Source organism: Nipponia nippon, unplaced genomic scaffold, assembly GCF_047370975.1.
Source record: "Nipponia nippon isolate SJK-2023a ecotype South Korea unplaced genomic scaffold, ASM4737097v1 scaffold_4, whole genome shotgun sequence".
NCBI lineage: Eukaryota > Metazoa > Chordata > Aves > Pelecaniformes > Threskiornithidae > Nipponia > Nipponia nippon.
In genome coordinates, this window is record NW_028262358.1 from 97,389,863 (window position 1) to 97,407,845 (window position 17,983).

A 17,983-nucleotide genomic window follows, 5' to 3' on the forward strand; every position below is an offset into this window, starting at 1 on the left:
TATAGAAATTACATAATGGATTAACAGCCACATAAAAGACAACACCACAACTGCAATTTGTATGGTACCGCTGTTGTCATCCCATGTTCCTGTCTTCACTTCCTCACTTTTATTCTTCATTCTGCAGACTATTTCTACTAACTCAACCTACACTGCACAGAGTGCTCTTCTTCCAATCCCTCACCTCATGGCTACAACAGGTCTCCATTGTGCAGACCATATAAAAAGCACACTTGCAATCTCATGGATGATGGCTCTTCCAAAGCCTTATAGATATTATTTGCATTCCAGTAGCAAGCAAGACGCGTGGACACATTGCCTCAGAAAGAGCATCTCAACCAAGAATAGGATCTGGAAATACCACCAGGCCACTGAAGCCACCGGGTACCGCCAATGACATTTTCTCCCACACTTCCTACAGTGGGTACTACATACAAGAGTTAAACACAGAAATTGTTGATGATGCTAAGTTTGAGAGACGGGAGGAGGAGCCCGGAACAGGTCAGACCAATAGCAGGAAAAACAGCAGGGTCTAAATTGGTGTTTGTTCCTCAGGTTTGTATGGGGCAAGAAGGCATCAGCGGCTCAAGAAGGGGGGAGGGACAAGCACTGCCAAGAAGGGGCAAGACCTCGTAAACGCGGGGCAGGGAAGGCGATGCTGGAAAGCCAACAGCAGCACGGCTCCGGGCAGGGAGCCTGCGGCAGGGTCCCGCACGGACGCCGGGGCGGGCGGGGAGAGGAGAGGCCGCCGCAGGCAGCGGGGCCGGGGCCAGAGCGCCATGTCAGGTGGCAGGGCGAGGAGCCCGGGACACGGCCGGCCCGGGGCCCGCGGGGCGCAGCCTCCGCAAAGTCAGCGCCGGCGCCGCGCCCGGGCGGAGCGGAGCAGCCGGGCCTCGGCCGGGGAGCGCCCCCCGGACCCACAGCCAGACCGCGGGCCGCCTCTGCGCAAGGGCCGGCGGCGGCTCCGCCTCCGCGCCCAACCCGTGCCGGCGACGCCGCGGCGGAAGCAGGCCGCGTCCCACCCGGGCCGACCTGCCGCGCTGGGCCCCGCCGCCAGGCCAGGCCAGGCCAGGCCAGGCCGCGGCCCCGCCGCCGCGGCAGGCCCGGCCCAGCCCAACCCTGCCTTGCCCGGCCCGGCCGCCCGCCGCGCCCCAGCGAAGGCAGGGCGAGGCCGCGCAACGCGGCGAGCCCCTCTCCCCTCCCCTTCCCCCTTTACCTGCCGCGGCCCAGGGGCGGTAACTCACCCTGCTCCGCCGCCCAGCGCTGCCCCGGAGCTGCGGAGGAAGGACGCGGCGGCCGCGCCGAAGGGAGGGCGGGCGGCGCACGCAGCCCCGCGGCCTGTGGGAGCGGGGGTGCGCGGGGCTGCCCCTCCCCCGGCCCAGGTGCTCCCGCCCGGCCCAGCCCAGCCCGGCTCGGCTCCCCTCGGCTCGGCTCGGCTCGGCTCGGCTCGCGGTGCCAGCCGCGTGCCCGCTGCCCCGTAGGCGCGCCCCCGCGGCGTCAGGCGAGCAGCGCCGCGCCGGGCCTGGCCGCTCACGTGACGGCGCTGTTTACGGGGGGGGCGGGAGCGCCGCTGCGCAGGCGCCGGGTCGGGCCGGAGGGCAGCGGGGTGCTTGGGGTGGCCGGGCCGGGGGGAGTGGGGTGCTTGGGGCGGCCGGGCCGGGCCGGGCCGGGCCGGGCCGGGCCGGGCCGGGCCGGCGGGCAGCGGGGTGCTTCGGGTGTTTCGCGCCGCCTGCGGCCTCTTCCCGGCGAGACTCTGTCGCCTCGTGCCGTAACTGCGCGTACGGCCCCCTTCCGCGCCAGGCCCCGCGAAGGCCCTGTCAGCGGAGCCGGCCTCCGTGGCTCCGCCGCGGCTGTCCCGGGCACCCTGGCGGGGGTCGGGGGCCCAAAGAGCGAGAAGCGCCTGGGTGGCGGCCCCGCGGCCGCATCTGTGCGGGCCGTGCCGTGCGCCCGACAGACCTGGGCTTGCGGGTCGGCGGAGGGCGGCCGGGAGGGCCGGCGGGCCTCCCTCTGAACCCCATGGCGCAGGGGACAGCGGGGCCCCCGCAGGCCGCTGCCCCCCGGAGGATGGCCGGCCCGGCACCGCTCCGGCGGGTGCCTCTCTAATTCTGTGGCCTTTGCCTGCAGACAGCAGCTGCCAGCCGCCGCGGTGCAGGCCGTGTTTCACAGCCTGCTTGCCGTCAGTCCTTCCCGTGCGCCGGCGGCCCTGGGCAGATGCCTTCAGCTCCCGGTGTGCTGGGTTCATCCGTTAGTCCAGGTCCAACAGGAACAGTCTCCAGAGCCGGTCAGTCCCGGGGAGACGTGTCTCGTGCTGCCTGTCGGCACGTGCGTTTTCTCCTTGGCGTTCGCTTTTCCTGGTAACAGTTTCTCCATGTGCACCTTACGTACCTGTGGCACACACTCGCACGAATCCCCAGCAAAGGGGCTTTTATGATGCGAGTTTATCAGGTCATCAGAACCTGAAGTAATTTACTGTCTACATAATGTTATCTAAGAAAAGGATTCTCTTCCCAGTTTGCATTATAGCGTTAGTTAAATGCAACGCGTCACTCCTCTTTCAGCCGGATGGCTAGTATTAAGTGCAGTACTGGGGTTTTATTGCATATACCGTTTCACATTAAATACACCGCCAAAAAAGAAACAGGTTTTGAACATTATTTCTAACAATCAAATTTTAACAATCAAATCTTCTGAATGACTGTATATTAACACTGACTTTACATATTCCTTATATTCTGTAATGGAATGCAAACATTTTACGATATCGGGACAAAAAGAATTAACAAAAAGGTGAGGAAGTTAAAATGGATTGGTTTTCCTTTGGTTTCTTTTTTTCAGTTCTGTTTTGAGTCTTTGAGATGTGTGTTCTCTAGGGCCTTCTGTGGTGCCATAAAGGCTGAAATAACATTAAATATTTATCTTGCTACCATCACAGTAAGAAAGGAGGGTTTAAACTGAAGGCACAGTAACACAGTGATGTTTTCAGCCACTACACAGGGTAGTTGCAACAAGATAGTAAGACCTTTGAAGCAGAACACTGTTTTTTACTCACTCAGACTTTTTTCTCTCTGTCCTTAAATCACCTTCATGCAAATCACAACAAGTGTTTTCTTCCAATTTTCTTCCTGTGCTTTCCCAGTTTCAGACATTCTCTCTTTTCCAAGGCAAGCATTTTTAAAAAAATACTGCCTTTTTACGATGGCAGAGAACTGATCTGCTGCGCTGATTGCACTAATTTCTTCAAAGGCTTTTCAGGCACAGCCTTTCAACAAAGCGCTAAACCTGTAATATATTGTCGAGATTATCCTAAGAAATAAAATTACTATCTGAAGTGAAATTCAGTTAAACACATTTGCATCCCACTGCATCACGCAAATTTTCTGGCATTCAACCCTTTTGATCTCATTACTTTTGACACAAGCACCAGACAAAGCACTCCTAGTAATCTGATCATTGTTCTTTGCCCTATTCAGTTCTTTCTTTACACTTTTGAAAGTCACATAACTCCAGTGACCCATCTCAGTTTAATAGAGTTTGTATACTTCTCTTTTGCCATGACCTATGCTGTGCCAGTCCCTTCATAGTCACAATTGCCTGTCACATATATAGTGAACTTGCCCAGTCAGTTGTAGCACCTATGTTGTGGTTTAATTTAACATTAAAAAAAAAACAAAACAAAAAAAACCACCACAATGGACAATTTAGTAGGTATTAGAGAGGTCTTTGTATACAATGACAGATCAGCTATACACAATTACAACTGCACCATCTGCTATCTTTCCTAGCAATGTTTTTATCATGTCATCCTTTTGCACATGCTACTTGGTAATAGTCCAGATCTTGCAAGTTGTTTCTATTGGAAAGCAAACTATTTATTTTCCGGAAACAGTCTACTAGTGCCCTGAACACGAGAGAAAGCAGCAGCAGCAGAAGGCGGTTTCTTTGCTTATAGTTCCAAGTCTCTTTTCAGCCACAACTCCTTCCAAGAGGTTCCTGAATTATTTTCCTTACAGCCCTTCCCTGCCCTTCTGTGTTTTTTTCTAAATGGCATTTTTGAAAATATGCTATACACAGTCAGATATTGTACTAGTCTTAAACATGGCTCACTTTTGAATCTTAATTACTAGTTCTCCAGCTGTCAAAATGTAGAAAGGAGTTAGATTGTTCCATACACTTAACTGGATAAAGAAGTTATTGGGTATGGTAGCAGACTAACAGGTTTTCTACGATGCTGCAGGGTAGTATTTGGCACTGTCAAAAGGTGAGATATGCTATAGCAGTAGGCGAATAACTATTCAAGAAAAGTCTCACAGGAACATCTTTTTTTGGCTGGGTATGTCTGTTTGAATTTTCTCAAGATACTTGATTTAAATGATTTTAAAACCCAAGTGTTGCATTTATTTTGTAAATTATGTAACTTGTTAGAATGTCTTACAAAACAGAGTTAGACCTCTGAAAGAAATTCAAGTATATATACTACAGCAGCCGTTGCATTTATCTGCCGAATTTACAACACTGAACAAGCTTATTTTTTTCTGCTGTTTTCTGAAAAGTCGTAAGTATTACACTTGTACCTCTTAATAATTAGATAACTGCCTTTCATACCACGTTTGCCATGATTTTCCTTAGGGTGAACAGCAGACTGCCTGTTCACAATATCTAGGATTTGCCAATATCAATAGTTCAGGAAGCTCCACAGTTAGCTCATTTGAAGCCTATTGGATATAAATTATTGTGAACTAGTATCCTTAGCAAAATTTAAAACTGTTAGTTCTTCAGGTCTTTTCTATTTCGTGTTGTAATAAGAATTCTTTGACTTATTCAAATGCAGAACATTAGCAGCCAATAATCTAAAATTTTCTACTCCTTTAGGGAAAATTCACATCTTTTTATTAAGAATACCTGATTTTGACAATATTTTCCCTTTCATTGCCCACCTTTCCTTGCTTCAGTTAGTACAGGAACTGTAACGTTCCACTTTACCCACTTCCCACCAAGTTTAAGATAAGATCATTCTCTTTCCCCACATAGACTCATTAGCAGCTGCCAGTCGTTAGATCAAACAGCAGTTGCATGTCATACTCTAGAAAGCAGCAGAAAAGCATTCAGTTCCACAGGTGAAAGGCACTGTGGCTTTAAAATCAACAATGCACCTTGGTGAACAAAGGCGAGCTTCTGAAGACAAAGGATGTTTACCCATTGATTGTATGACTAAGTTGATTTTAGTAGAGACATGAAACATAGAGAAGCTACAAGCTATTTCTTAAGAATTATCCAATGGAATACACAGAGTCAAGACTGAGAAAAGACATTTTACCCCAGAAAACAAGACGGAGTTGCAATTATTTGCAGAGATTTGTGTAAACTAGGAAAAAAAAATCCTGGAATGAAGTTTTGGAGCGCTAGAGGAAAACAAACTATGATAGCTAGCACAAGACAGGGCTTTGAGACTTACCTCCCAAACTAGTTTGGGCAGTTGCCTGTGAAACTGCTGCTAGAGTTACTAATCCTCTGAATACCTGAGATTTCACGCCAGTACTGTTTGCCTTAATTTTTATGTTCTGTAGAGACAATTATATGTTAGTAAATGATAATAAAAAATAATTTTAATAAATGCTCATTTGATAATTTATCAGGGCTTTTTTTTCCTGTATAGTTGTAAAGTGAGATCTGAGAAAGCATCAATTATTATTTTAAGAAGATTTTATTCATGTAAGTAATTTTCTATATGTATTCTTATAGCTTTATTCATACATGTTGTAGCTCGTACATGATATATCTTGCATTAAAAATCTGTACAAGTTTTCTGTAAGGCTGGTTTCTGACTTACGAGATTTCCTCTCTGCTTTTCCAGTAAGGTTGAGCATTGTGTTTCCTTTGCACACATGTTCTCCATTCATCTCTACACTCCATGCCTGTTCAATAACCAGTTGTCTTTAGTGTTTTTCCTGCCAGCCAGTGTAATATTGCGTCAAGTAGCAAGGGCACAGGCATAGTGCTAGAAATAGAGACTGGCAATATGCTTTTTTGCTGGGATTGCTGAATTGTGCGGCTGTGCTGTTGGATATCAGATCACAGAACCAAGAGACCTTAAGGTGACCACTGTACAGAAATAAGTGAATTGTTCCTTAATCACATGATTCAAAATAAAGAAAAATTTAAATAAAGACTAAGGAAAAATGCAATAAAATAAATTTGTTTATGAATGAAGAATATATGGTACATCACCCTGGAAAGCAAAATCAAATGAAAGACCTTAAAAGATTCAAAGCTTGAATTAGATATTGCTAAAAGTCCTCCAGGCTGTTGGTGAAGAAATCTTGTTAAACACACATGCTTTAGTTTGAATTCATCTGTCTTGCACAAATGTAACAAGGACTGTGCATGCCATTCTGATCTTCCTCAGTCAGCACAATTCTTGATCATATTCCAGACTTTATGGAATACTATTAATTAATTATATCTCTCTATATTTTTATATATTATATATAGGCTTACATATTATGTATTATATATTTGTTATTGTATGTACATATACAAAAAAGTGCAGTTCCCAAATCAATTGTTGAGAAATTCCACTCAACCTCTCTCCAGCCTTCCATTATTATTTGTTATTGTCTACTGCTTTTTTTACCTTAAAACTGTTCTACTAACTCTCCTTCTCCAGTTTAACTAATAATTTCTCATGTGGCATAATGACCTCTGGAAAATCCATTCTGCATTTTATTCCACCTATGTTTTCTGCCTCAGAATTTGTAATTATCATCACAGGCCCAAAGCTGCCCTACTCAATTTTTTTCCCCATTCTTACGTATAGATACTAAACTTGCTAACCTCCAGCTATACAGTACTATGTTTGCCATTTGAATGAGTGGGAACGTCCACAGCTATGCATCACAAACATTATATGATGTGGAGTGCACGTAGGGATGCTGGCTGTGCGCCACCCAGCTCTGCAGTAAATCCGTTCCTAGCCTCGGCATCCCAGTCGACACAGACAGGCCTTTGATCCCAGCGCTCCTCAGGGAGAGAGGTTGGGTATGTAGGGAGACAACTGCAGTTGCATGGTTCAATCCCAGCCTTAGCTATGATAGACACAAAAAACCTGTGCCCCTGGGTGCCTGCCTCTGACTTCGTCATGGTACACAGAATAGAATATTTCAGTTGGAAGGGACCTACAATGATCATCTACTCCAACTGCTTGACTAATTCAGGGCTGACCAAATGTTGGAACATGTTATTAAGGGCATTGCCCAAATGCCTCTTAAACACTGACAGGCTTGGGACATGAACCACCTCTCTAGAAAGCCTGTTCCCGTGTCTGACCACGCTCTCATTAAAGAAATGCTTCCTCATGTCCTGACCTCCCCTGGTGCAGCTTTGAACCATTCCCATGTGGCCTATCATGGGATACCAGGGAGAAGAGATCAGCACCTCTTGCCTGTGAACTTGAAATGTGAAGAGTCAGTTCTTTCCAAATTTGGGGGTTAACATTTTCCAGTCTCTCCAACTAGAAAATATAAAGTGTTTTGGAATTTCTTCCATGTGAAATATTCTCATTCTACATCCTTATTTCCATAAACGTTGTAGCCTTTGTCTTCTTACTCAACACTGAGGCACAGTAGAGAAAGATGGAGTTTAGGAGCAATTAAGCCAACTGGACCAGGTGGGATGCATATAAGGGTACCGTTGAAGCTGGCTGAAGGTGTTGTGAGCCTGCTCTCATCTTTGAAAGGTCATGGTGATTGGGGAGGTTTCTGATGACTGGAGGAAGGAAGACTTCATGCACACCTTCAAGAAAGGCAACGAAGAGGATCCAGGGAAATACACAGCCATCAGCCTCACTTCCTTTCCCAGGAAGGTTATGGAGCAAATCCTCCTGGAAGCCATTTCTAAGCGCGTGAAAAAGAAGGGATTTTGTACAAGCCAACTTGGATTTACCAAGGTCAAGCTATGTCTGACCAATCTGATAGCATATGATGACATGATTGCTTCAGTGGATGAAGGGAAAGCAACAGATGTCATTTATGTTGTCAAGTCCTGCGTCTGGGATGTAATAGCCCACACACTGGTACAGGCTGGGGGTCAACTGGCAAGAAAGCAGCTTTGCAGAAAGGACCTGGTAGACAAATTGAATAGAAAGATTGCATCAGAAAGAGAGCAGGCAGCAGGTCCAGGGAAAAGATTATAGACCACATCTGGAGTACTGTGTCCAGTTTTAAGCTGCCCAGTACAAGAAAAATATTGACAAACTGGAGTGAACCCCAGTGGAGGGTCACCAAGACGATTAGAGACTTGGAGCATATGGTGTACTGAGAAATCCATGTTTCTTTGCCCTTAAGATGAGGCTGAGGAGGGAATTTTACTGCTGTCTCAGCTACCTAGCAGGAGGATGTAGAGAGGCAGAGATAGCCTCTCTTGGAAACTGAAGCAGGCAACTTGATCTTCTGGCACTGTCCTTATCGTTTCTTGTCAGACCACTATTTAAACACTATTACCTCACAAAGATGTTTTCCACCGATAAGTAACTTGTGTTGTTATTGAGATAATTATCGATGCATTGAGGACAGAACACATTAGAACAATATCTATTGAGATTAACAGCACTCATGCAGGTGATCAAGAGGAAAATAATGCCTAATAAGGCTTGCTGTGGTTACCTGTAGCATAAATCAATCTCAATAAAAATCAAATCCGATTATAATTGTCGATGTTTATTACACATTACAAGCAGGGTATGTTGAGAGAAATACCCAATACTTTACCTGGTACTTATTAACTATTGCACTTAGACAAGTTAAGTGAGATTTATTTAATCTATCTGTAGATATCAACATTGCACACTGGATTTGCTGTCCCATGCTCCCTTTACAGACTATGCTCTCACCTATAGAGCTCTTCATCTAACCTGTTTTAGGTATCTCTTAGCGTATTAGTTGCCTGGGAAGTGCAAACTCCCTTCCACTGAGTGCAAGGGAAGCCTCTACTCGCATGTAAAAATCTGTATTTGTTTAGATGAATTCCTCACAGCTATTAAAAACCCACCAAATTTCAGCCTGATTTTAAGATTTGAACTCAACTTGTGAATTGTAACTATTCTTTTTATTGCAGTGGTGATAACCTCAGTAGGGATTACATAAATATGTACAAAAACATAATGTTGTTCCGAATAGATTACTATGAGTTCTAGTTTGACAGCCTCCCCCATACTTAGAGAAAATACTTGTTTAATGCTACATAAATCCCAACAAGTCTAAATATTGTTTTGAATACTACTTCTCAGTACCTATTTAAATTATATTGCACATATTTGAAAAAAAAAAAAATTGAAAACCCAGTATTATTAATGCTGCACAGTCAACCACTCAGAAGCTTAAAAAAATGATACAGGTAAGGTCATCTATGAAACCTTAGTCTGGCCCTCTCCAGTACAAATACCTGATTACACAAGATTTTTCCCCCATCTTACCTGCAAGGATGAACAATGGTCACATGAATGAGCAGTGCTTTACTGCTTTTCTTATGGCCAAAGAAGATCTTAAGCCTAACTTAGCATTTGTACTCAATACAGAATTACATGTTTTCCTGCTGTTTCTCCTGCAATAATACAGATGGGTCTGATTACTTCCAAAATTACTGCTTATCTCCACAACTGCCCTCCTTATGTAAAGCACTGGAATGAATGGATTTTTATGCATGGAAAACTGATGACCAGAGATATTAACAATCAGAAGTATTAACTAGTTTTGAGTAGTCAGTCTGAAATGCTTCAGGACTGTTCATAAACATTTAGTACTACATAATTTAATAAAAGTACAGTTTTTTTAGACCTCAGTTGAAACTGACTGCTCAGCACTTCTGAGAATCAGATGCAAAAAAAATCAGATTATACCTGATTTCGGATATCCAGTTACAGAGTATCTTGTTTGACTATCTTTCCTCAGCATTATTTAGAGACTACAGGACAGAACAATATACAGAACCCATCAGTTTTCTCCTGCAATAATTGCAGGATCACACTCTCCCCCTATTTCCCATAAATATTTAACAACTTCTACATGCTAAGGAATCCTACAAACACTACCACCATTTATAAACCATGCTCACCTAAGCCATTAGGTCTGCAGCATGGAAGTCTAGTAGACAAGAATGTGTTATCATGTAATTAAGTACTGCCACAACATAATTCTTGAAGAAAGAACAAAGCAGTTATATAGTCATTCTAAGCATCTGAAATTAAATGTTAACAGTAAAGCCCGTCTCCCATGAGAGGCTTTAGCCTTAAGTGAAGATACAGTAATTCCATTTAAGCTTTTCTTCCCTTTTGTTTGTAAATTCATACAAATTACATAGAACTTTAACTTGCTTTATGTACTTCTATCTGCTATCTTATCTTCACATTTTGAGTATGGTCAACATTTTAGTCCCTAAAACCTACCAGAGTTGTTAGACAAAAGAAGACGACACATTTTCTGTTGCTTAGGGATTTATGTCTAAACATGGAAACAGTTCAGAAGTTGACTTGATCTTTGCTTTAAACAGACACACACTCATTATGCAAAAGTTTTTCCTCTTTAGTTCGTTTCAGTAAACTGAGATTTCTAAAGTCAAGCCCAGTCTCAAGTTTAAAGAGTTCAAAGGACCAAGCTCCCATCACTAACGTGTTAGAGCTCTTAACCTAAACACAGCCTTCCCTACCCACATAAACACTGTGGAGACAGGGCCTGAGCTTATGATCACCAGTAAGAACTGCATTTCAGCTGGCTACTAAGAGCATCTTCCATTTCTTATCAGGCAGTTTGGTCACCACTCTCTGGAAACTTGAATTTGCACAGCTCTTAGCTCACATTTTTTTGGGATATCTTCTGTTCGGACATAGCTTCAGTCTTGACAATGGAGCATTGTATTATACTATTTTGTAATTTAAGTCTAATGGTACTGATACAAGCATTCTCCAAGCTTTACGGATACATATGCTCTCATGCATTTACTGCAAAGACAGTTTCAAGAACACTAAGTCACCTATTTTAGTACTGGGGAAGTCAAAAGTAAGCTACATAAAGAAATACTGTACTTTCTGCTATTAATTTTGTCCACATTTATTTATGAGTAAAACAAACATCAAACATTACAGCAAAGGGGACATTCAGGCCCAGATTTAAAAAAAGAAAACAGATGCCTGGATAGATTCTGAATTTAGGCACCTCAAGATTGCTGACAAATTACACAAAAATAAGTGAAAATCATGAGCATTTCAGCAAACTTCGTAAGTGCATTTCAGTATTTATTTAGATGTTTAAGCTCTCGCACTAGATTTTACAAGCTGGTGAACACTGGCAAAATTATTTCTCCCACAGAACTATAACCACACATTCCCAAGACAGTATAAATATATGGTTGAACTAACATTAATACACATCACCATTTTATCAATTACATAATAAAACAAATTATCAAGTATCCAAATATTAAGTTACGCAGCTTGAAAGGCATACAAAATATTACAGAGGTCTGCCCAAGTCATAGCAGAAACTCAAGGAGGAAAAACAAAAGAAAAAAAAAAGAAATCACACTTTCAACAAAGCAATAGTTGGTAAACAACTTCCGATAGGTACAGTAAAAGAAACTACAAGATTTTTCAGAAATTTTCTGATTAAGAATTTTTAGCTACAATAACAAAGCATTTCTACATTTTAAAAAAATATTTACTGAAGTAAAGGGCATATTCTATACTTCCTGCACAAGACAAAGGCAACATTTTACTAGAAATATTAAATAGCCCCTCCCAACCTTTTCAGGCCCTCTGTTAAGTTGCACATGAAGTGCCAACATTAATTTTACTGTAAGGCTTTTTGTCTGGAGACATTAAAGACTTGTGTGCTTCTGTACAATTTAAAAGATTTTCTACATGAGTAACCAGAGAGTAATGATTTGTAAAATGCAGAGGTTTGGATAACAGAAAAGTAGAGATGCTGGGGTAAAAAGTTGCTGTAATTCATAGTATTAAAAAGACAGACTGTGCAAATCCTGATAATTCTAGTGCGATTGTGGGAGACAAAACGTACAGTGAGCAGGCAAGACTATCTTAGAGGCCATATTCTTCAACATTGAAATGACTGTAGAAAAAAAGATATTAAGGTCTAGATAAGCTGGTAGTTCTCACTTCATCAGAACTATGCTCATTTATAAGGAAAAACATGTAGCTGATATGCTGGGTATTTTGGCACCTAATCTCTCTACAGATTGATTTATTTTAGTACCCCAATTTTTAGTAGTTGAAACTAGGTGGGTAAGACTCAATGGCATGATTAAAGGATATCTGAACTGGTAATTAATGAACAAGGAGACAGCTCAGAAAGAGTAGAGCAAAAGATTTACTGAGTCTCCAAACAGATGGATATTTATCTAAACATATAAGTTGCATTTCTACTAAGCCTTTAGCCTATTAAATACTCCTAAGGAAGCTTCCTTTACTACTAAAAAGTATCAGACTCATGTCTTTGGCATGCAGTCTGCTTAATTCTAGTTTCCATCCTTTAATCCCAAAGAAGTACTATAGGCTGTTGAGCTTTACTGAATACAACAATTATTTCGGTGACCATTGGAGTCTTTAAAACGCAGACGCATCTTGGGGCGGTATTTCTCCAAGTACAGAAGTTGCTTGCTGTTAAAAGCTCCACGCCGCTTCCTAGATGGAGGGAAAAAATATTTTAAACAGAACATTAATCTACTGCCCAGTGAAATAATATCACCAACCAGAGAAAAATATTTTTAGGCCACTTAAAACAAACACTATTAAGTCAAACCTGTAACCAAAATAAGGGTAATTAAAAGTGAAGTGCCAGGAAAGAGGGTGGTAGCTTCCTTTCACAAATACCTCATTGGACCACATGATTAAAGGAGTACATTTTAGACAGTGTTTTAGCCTCTGATATACACAAGTCAAAGATCTTACATTGAGATCTTTAGAAGAAACTTCAAAGAAAGCTATAGAGCAGATGCGATAGTCTTCTTAAGAAAGCTGAAGTTACTAAGTCTCTTAAAATAATTATGAAGAATAGTACAATATTAAAGAAAGTACATAAACATTATAAATCCCCATAAGAAATTGAACAGAAATTGAGCTTTCTTGGTTTTCTCAAACCAAAAGTGTGTGAAAGAGGGGTACATTTTTGTTGAGTGTTTGGAATATGTACCTGGCTTCTTATTCCTCACTTTACATACACCAGCCTGTTAAGATGTACCAGCTGAATTTAATTCTTTAAAGGCTTGACAATTATGCAAGAATTATTTTGGTATTGTTTATATGAGCTGCAGGTTCTTTTAAATATAGTTGAAACCTGCAAAGTTAAGGTATTGAGACTAAAATTGTTCTCATCCAACTTACATACTTTTACAAAAAAATCCAAGGAAATCTTTTTCTTCAGTGGACTACCAGAAAAGGAGGAACTGTTTAGCACACTTTGATCTAATACAGAAGAAAGGATGCACAAATGTGAATCAGTGTTAGCTCTAGCTAGTAAACAAAATTTAAATTTCAAAGGTATTCTGCCTCTCATGTACAAATAATAAAGACAACCCTGCAGATCTAACTGAAAGTTAGGGGTTTTTTTGTTTGTTTGTTTTTTAAACTTGCTCAAATAATTACTTACCAATTCTGGTCTCCACAGAAACAGAAAATACCCATCCCACAGGCCAACTCCTACAACACTAACTGTATGCAGTATGTGTGTTAGAAAGTTCATATGTACTAAATATCTTACAAAAAAAGTAAAAGACAAGAACAGCATTCAGAATTTCCTTTAGCGCCCAAGGATATACCAATGTGTTGTATCTTGGAAACAGCTAGATGTTAGCTTCATACTTACTGTCTTATGAACTGCACTGCATCTTCATACTTCATTCCACATTCTATCAGTGCAAGAGCCACTAAGACCGGAGCTCTGGTGGTTAATGAAAAAAAAAAAATATATTCACTTTAGCATTTGCCAGTGCATACTTAGAAGAAGTTTACTTTCCCCAGTTCTCTTTTCTATCCTTCTGTGTCTATGTGGTGTTTCTTCCCTGGGGAAGCAAAAAAGACAAGCAGAAGGCATTTCTACATTAACTGAGCCATTCTACCATCTGTTTTCAAGCTACCCAACCTCATTAAGAAAGGGGTTTAAATTAACACTTGTCAACCTTAGCTCTGTTCATCTGACTTCAGGTATAGGAGAGGACAACAGGAATAAAATGCAAGTAATCTTTACCCATTTGTTTAAAAGCCAATTGATTCTGGGGAAGAGCTGCATATGAGTTTCTATTCCCACAAACACACATCACTAGAAGCAGTCAGGAGCCCAAAGCAGAAATCAGAAGAGGAGTCAGGTCCAAGAAGAACTGGCAAGTCCTAGAACTAGTGTCATGAGTTTTAGCAACAGATGCAATCCACAGGCTGCAGCCCACCCCCTAAGATTTCCTTGCTTGCCATAGTACTCTTCATCTGACAGAATGCAGTTTTCAGTTAGGAAAGCTTAACACAAATCAATCTGAAATACATTAGCAATTTATGGCTAAAAAAAAAAGAGAAAACCCCATGCCACACAGACTTGTGCATCTAGTAGTAAGCTTAAGTGGTTTTATATGTTCAGGGATTTAAAAAACCTTACATCATAAAAAGCTAGGATGCTCTTTTCAACCAGTTAACTGCCCAATTTTGAGGAAAAAAACCAACAGATACCATTGTAAGCAGCTGAAGAGGACTTGTTTTGGTAGCATTCACCACTGCAGTCAACTTTGTTACATGTGAAGCCATAATGCAAATGGTGGATAAGCCAGCCTTATGGACAGCAAGACCAGAAACCTCCATTTTATATTGGAAATGCTGAAACGCATGGCTAGAATACGGCAACTGCTTTTTGAACAGATCTAGTTCCCAGGTAGTCTAGAACAATAGCAGCAAAACCATTATGTTCTCACAACTGTTGGAATTGTATTTAAGATAGTGGCAGCAGAGGGAACAGGGCTAAGAGGAGTATATTTAGCACTATCCACAGAAATTTTGAGGCTCAGCGTTAGAAATGAGACAGAAACAGAGCTTTGGGACTTTGGAGAACACTTTTCATCCCCCAGCAGAGATGAAGTTGGTCTTGACGTGCCAGAGAACCCCACTTGTTTGTGGCTAATGGTTACAATACCCTTGGTACAAGGAGACTGGCAATACTGCTGAAATAGGGATGAAAGTGACTCACTAAAAACTAAACTCATCAGAAAAAAAAAAAAGACGACTTAGCAAGACAAAAAATATCAATGGGACACTCATCAATATCCTTGGTACAAGAATATATTCATTTACTTCATTCAGTAGTTTTTGTGAGAGCACTGTGATAACAACAATCTGTTGACTAAAAAGCATTTATGTCTAATATATACATACAACAGTTTCCTGTTATCTGAACTACTTTTAAGTGTGAAATCATTCCGATACTGGATATGTGACTATTTTACATTTGCCTCAAATAAACTTTTGTACTAAATCTTTGCAAGTCTGCCCAGGGATGGCAATTCAACAGATCTTTAAAACTTTACCCACCTTCCAAGACCAGCAACACAGTGTACAGCAATACAACAACCAGGTTCTTCACGAAATTTAACTTTAAGGAGGTTTAGCCAATCATCAACAATCTGGTTGGATGGTGGAGCGCCATCATCAAAGGGCCAATCCTAGAATATAGCATGACATACATAAATAAAAACATAAAGATAGAACTCTTTATGCTTGTATGTTGTGTGCATACAAAAAACCCCGCAGGGGACACAATGGACAAAAAAGCTGACAGCTAAGGGAACCACTCAAGCTGATTGTTTTCTACTAGTATAACTATAGCAGTATTAGGAATATATTCCTTTGAATCCATTTTTATTGAGCAAATCATTTTGCTCAAAACTGGATTTTTTTCCTGACAAGAGAGGATGTCTCCACAGCTTTTGCCTCCATCAGCTGCTGGAATACAGTTGTAGAGTTAATAAGGTGGTGTCAAAAGAAATTTTTTTGGGGGGTGGGAGAGGGTGGGTTGGTTTTAAACTCTGGTTCTACACTACTTACCAGAACCTGAATGCCTTCTTTTTCCACTGGAGCAGTGTCATAAGTAGCTTCACACACTCTTACCACTGTGGTAACGCCATATTTCTTAAGTTCCTAGGAAATGGGGAAAAAAAAACAAAATGCAACACCTGCTTTAGGAGCAAACTGACTTCACTTACCATTTTCTCAATAGGTAAGCTTATTAACTCCTTCCAAAATTTTCAGTAAGTAAACTCGCACAAATGCTTGCCACCCCGTGAAGAACACAGAAAGCTGAAGTAACTGAAAACTTGTATGTGTGCTATGTGCCAGACACCTTTGAGCTCTTCTGCAAACATTTCTGAAGATTAATTTTTGTTATGTTGGATAAGAATTTTTTCTTTTAAAATAAAATAAGTAGTCCATCTCCAAAAGATCATTCCCTTTTAAGGAACAGGAATTTTCCTGGTTTGCAAAGCTACAAACTTCACTAAAAGCATCCTGAATGAGTTTTAGATCCTCCCCTTCTCTCCCTCTACTTAAAACAGGTTTGTAACACCTCTTACTGATAAGAATTATGACCACAGGACAATAACTTATTCCAGTTCCTGAGTTATAACTAGAGGATAACAAAATTTAACTCTCCATTTTGTTATTAACCTCCATTTAAAAAAAAAAAAAAAAATAGAAAAAAGCACTCACTCTCCATTCTCCCTGCAACAACCCATCATTCACACTGTAACTGTCATGGTAATGACTGAAGCATAGCCTAAGCATACTTTATCTAGGTGTGAGAGTATAAAGGCAAGCAAATGTTATCTCACTGTATTGCTTGTACATTATCCCACATTGAATGCAAAATAGAGGTATAACACACCTAAAATCTTGCTAATGAGGGACTGCATTACAAACTCAGACTTCACCAGGAGGTAACTTTGGAGGAACCCATTGTTAGCATACAAGCAACACACTTAACTGTGCACTTTACAGCTCCAACATGCTAGATGCAAGGTTTAGATGACAAATTCGGATACTTGCAATATATGTCAAGCCACCTGGCTTTAGTCAGTAAATAATTGCAGCATGTACGAAAACAGTTGAAGTAGCTTCGGCAGCTCTGGATGCAGAGCAAGCCTACCACCACAAATTTCACTCAAGTAGACACTATGACACTCAGAGCATTCTTTTAAGCTACACTAGAACAATGATCTGCTAATACTGAAGGGAGATAGGCAGGGAAAGCATATTGCAATCCTGTTACTTGTTCTTAAGGTTCTGATTCACAATGTATAGTGAATTATTCTCTTTTTAATCAGTATGCAATAGGTGCAAGGGAATGTCACACTTCTTTAGATGAATCTAAATGTGAGTTCCTACCACTAGCAGATCTTTGTATTGTTCTACACAACTCTGCCAGATAATTCCTGTTTTCAGACCTAAACAATGTACAGACAGTATAATTACTTCTTTGCTTCACTTTCAGAAGTATGTTTTTGTGAAGTATCTGAAAGTATATCTGAATAGATTTGTCTGTAGATCTCTGAAACCTGGCATCAGTATTCGAAAAAAGTCAACATACAGTCTCAGTACCTCTTCATATGGCTTCCACAACTGTTATCAACTAGTAAAGAAAGAAATTGTTAATATAGCATGCTGTTCAGGCATTAAAAATATACATCAGTAAGAATTCCGTCCTGACCTTACCTCTATGAATTTGTTTAAAGTTGCATTGGTTGGATTGTGTGTGATTAGGAATCTCATATTCTTGTAGGTGATTTCCACAGGAGCTGGGCGGTTCATTCGGGCCATATTGATTTAGTTAAACATGCAACAAGATTATGAAAGGATTAAAAAAAAATTCTAATACAGAAGTGATTTAGAGAAACTGAAGTCTACTTCACTATACTCCACGTGAAAATCTCAGTGCTTGGAAGTATGACGTTG

At 41.4% G+C, this 17,983-nt stretch overlaps 2 protein-coding genes across 6 annotated transcripts in view; both read right to left on the reverse strand.

The window, feature by feature from the left end:
* Window positions 1–1,526, reverse strand: part of PHF3 (PHD finger protein 3) — a 50,968-nt gene extending 49,442 nt beyond the window's left edge. Inside the window, exon 1 of one of the 5 annotated variants that reach the window (XM_087776530.1) lies at window positions 1,217–1,526. The gene's annotated coding sequence lies outside the window, so the exon portion shown is untranslated. The remainder of the gene's footprint in view (window positions 1–1,216) is intronic. The other 4 variants (XM_087776525.1, XM_087776527.1, XM_087776521.1 and 1 more) reach the window with 4 other exon arrangements.
* Window positions 1,527–11,264: 9,738 nt separating this feature from the next.
* Window positions 11,265–17,882, reverse strand: PTP4A1 (protein tyrosine phosphatase 4A1). The gene is made up of 5 exons (XM_009474391.2): window positions 17,744–17,882; window positions 16,082–16,174; window positions 15,569–15,699; window positions 13,866–13,940; window positions 11,265–12,685 (listed from the first exon to the last, which is right to left on the reverse strand). Exons 1-5 carry the CDS (start codon window positions 17,846–17,848, stop codon window positions 12,568–12,570), a joined length of 522 nt encoding a protein of 173 aa, XP_009472666.1. The 5' UTR covers window positions 17,849–17,882; the 3' UTR covers window positions 11,265–12,567.
* Window positions 17,883–17,983: the final 101 nt, after the last annotated feature.

What these genes read in the sequence shown, in the direction of transcription:
- PTP4A1 (XM_009474391.2), bottom strand. Translation starts at nt 17,848, where the DNA reads ATGGCCCGAATGAACCGCCCAGCTCCTGTGGAAATCACCTACAAGAAT. An exon ending in AAGAAGGCATTCAGGTTCTG is followed by an intron (nt 15,700 to 16,081) that starts GTAAGTAGTGTA and finishes GCTATATTCTAG; the next exon opens with GATTGGCCCTTTGATGATGG. An exon ending in GCAGTGCAGTTCATAAGACA is followed by an intron (nt 12,686 to 13,865) that starts GTAAGTATGAAG and finishes CCCTCCATCTAG; the next exon opens with GAAGCGGCGTGGAGCTTTTA.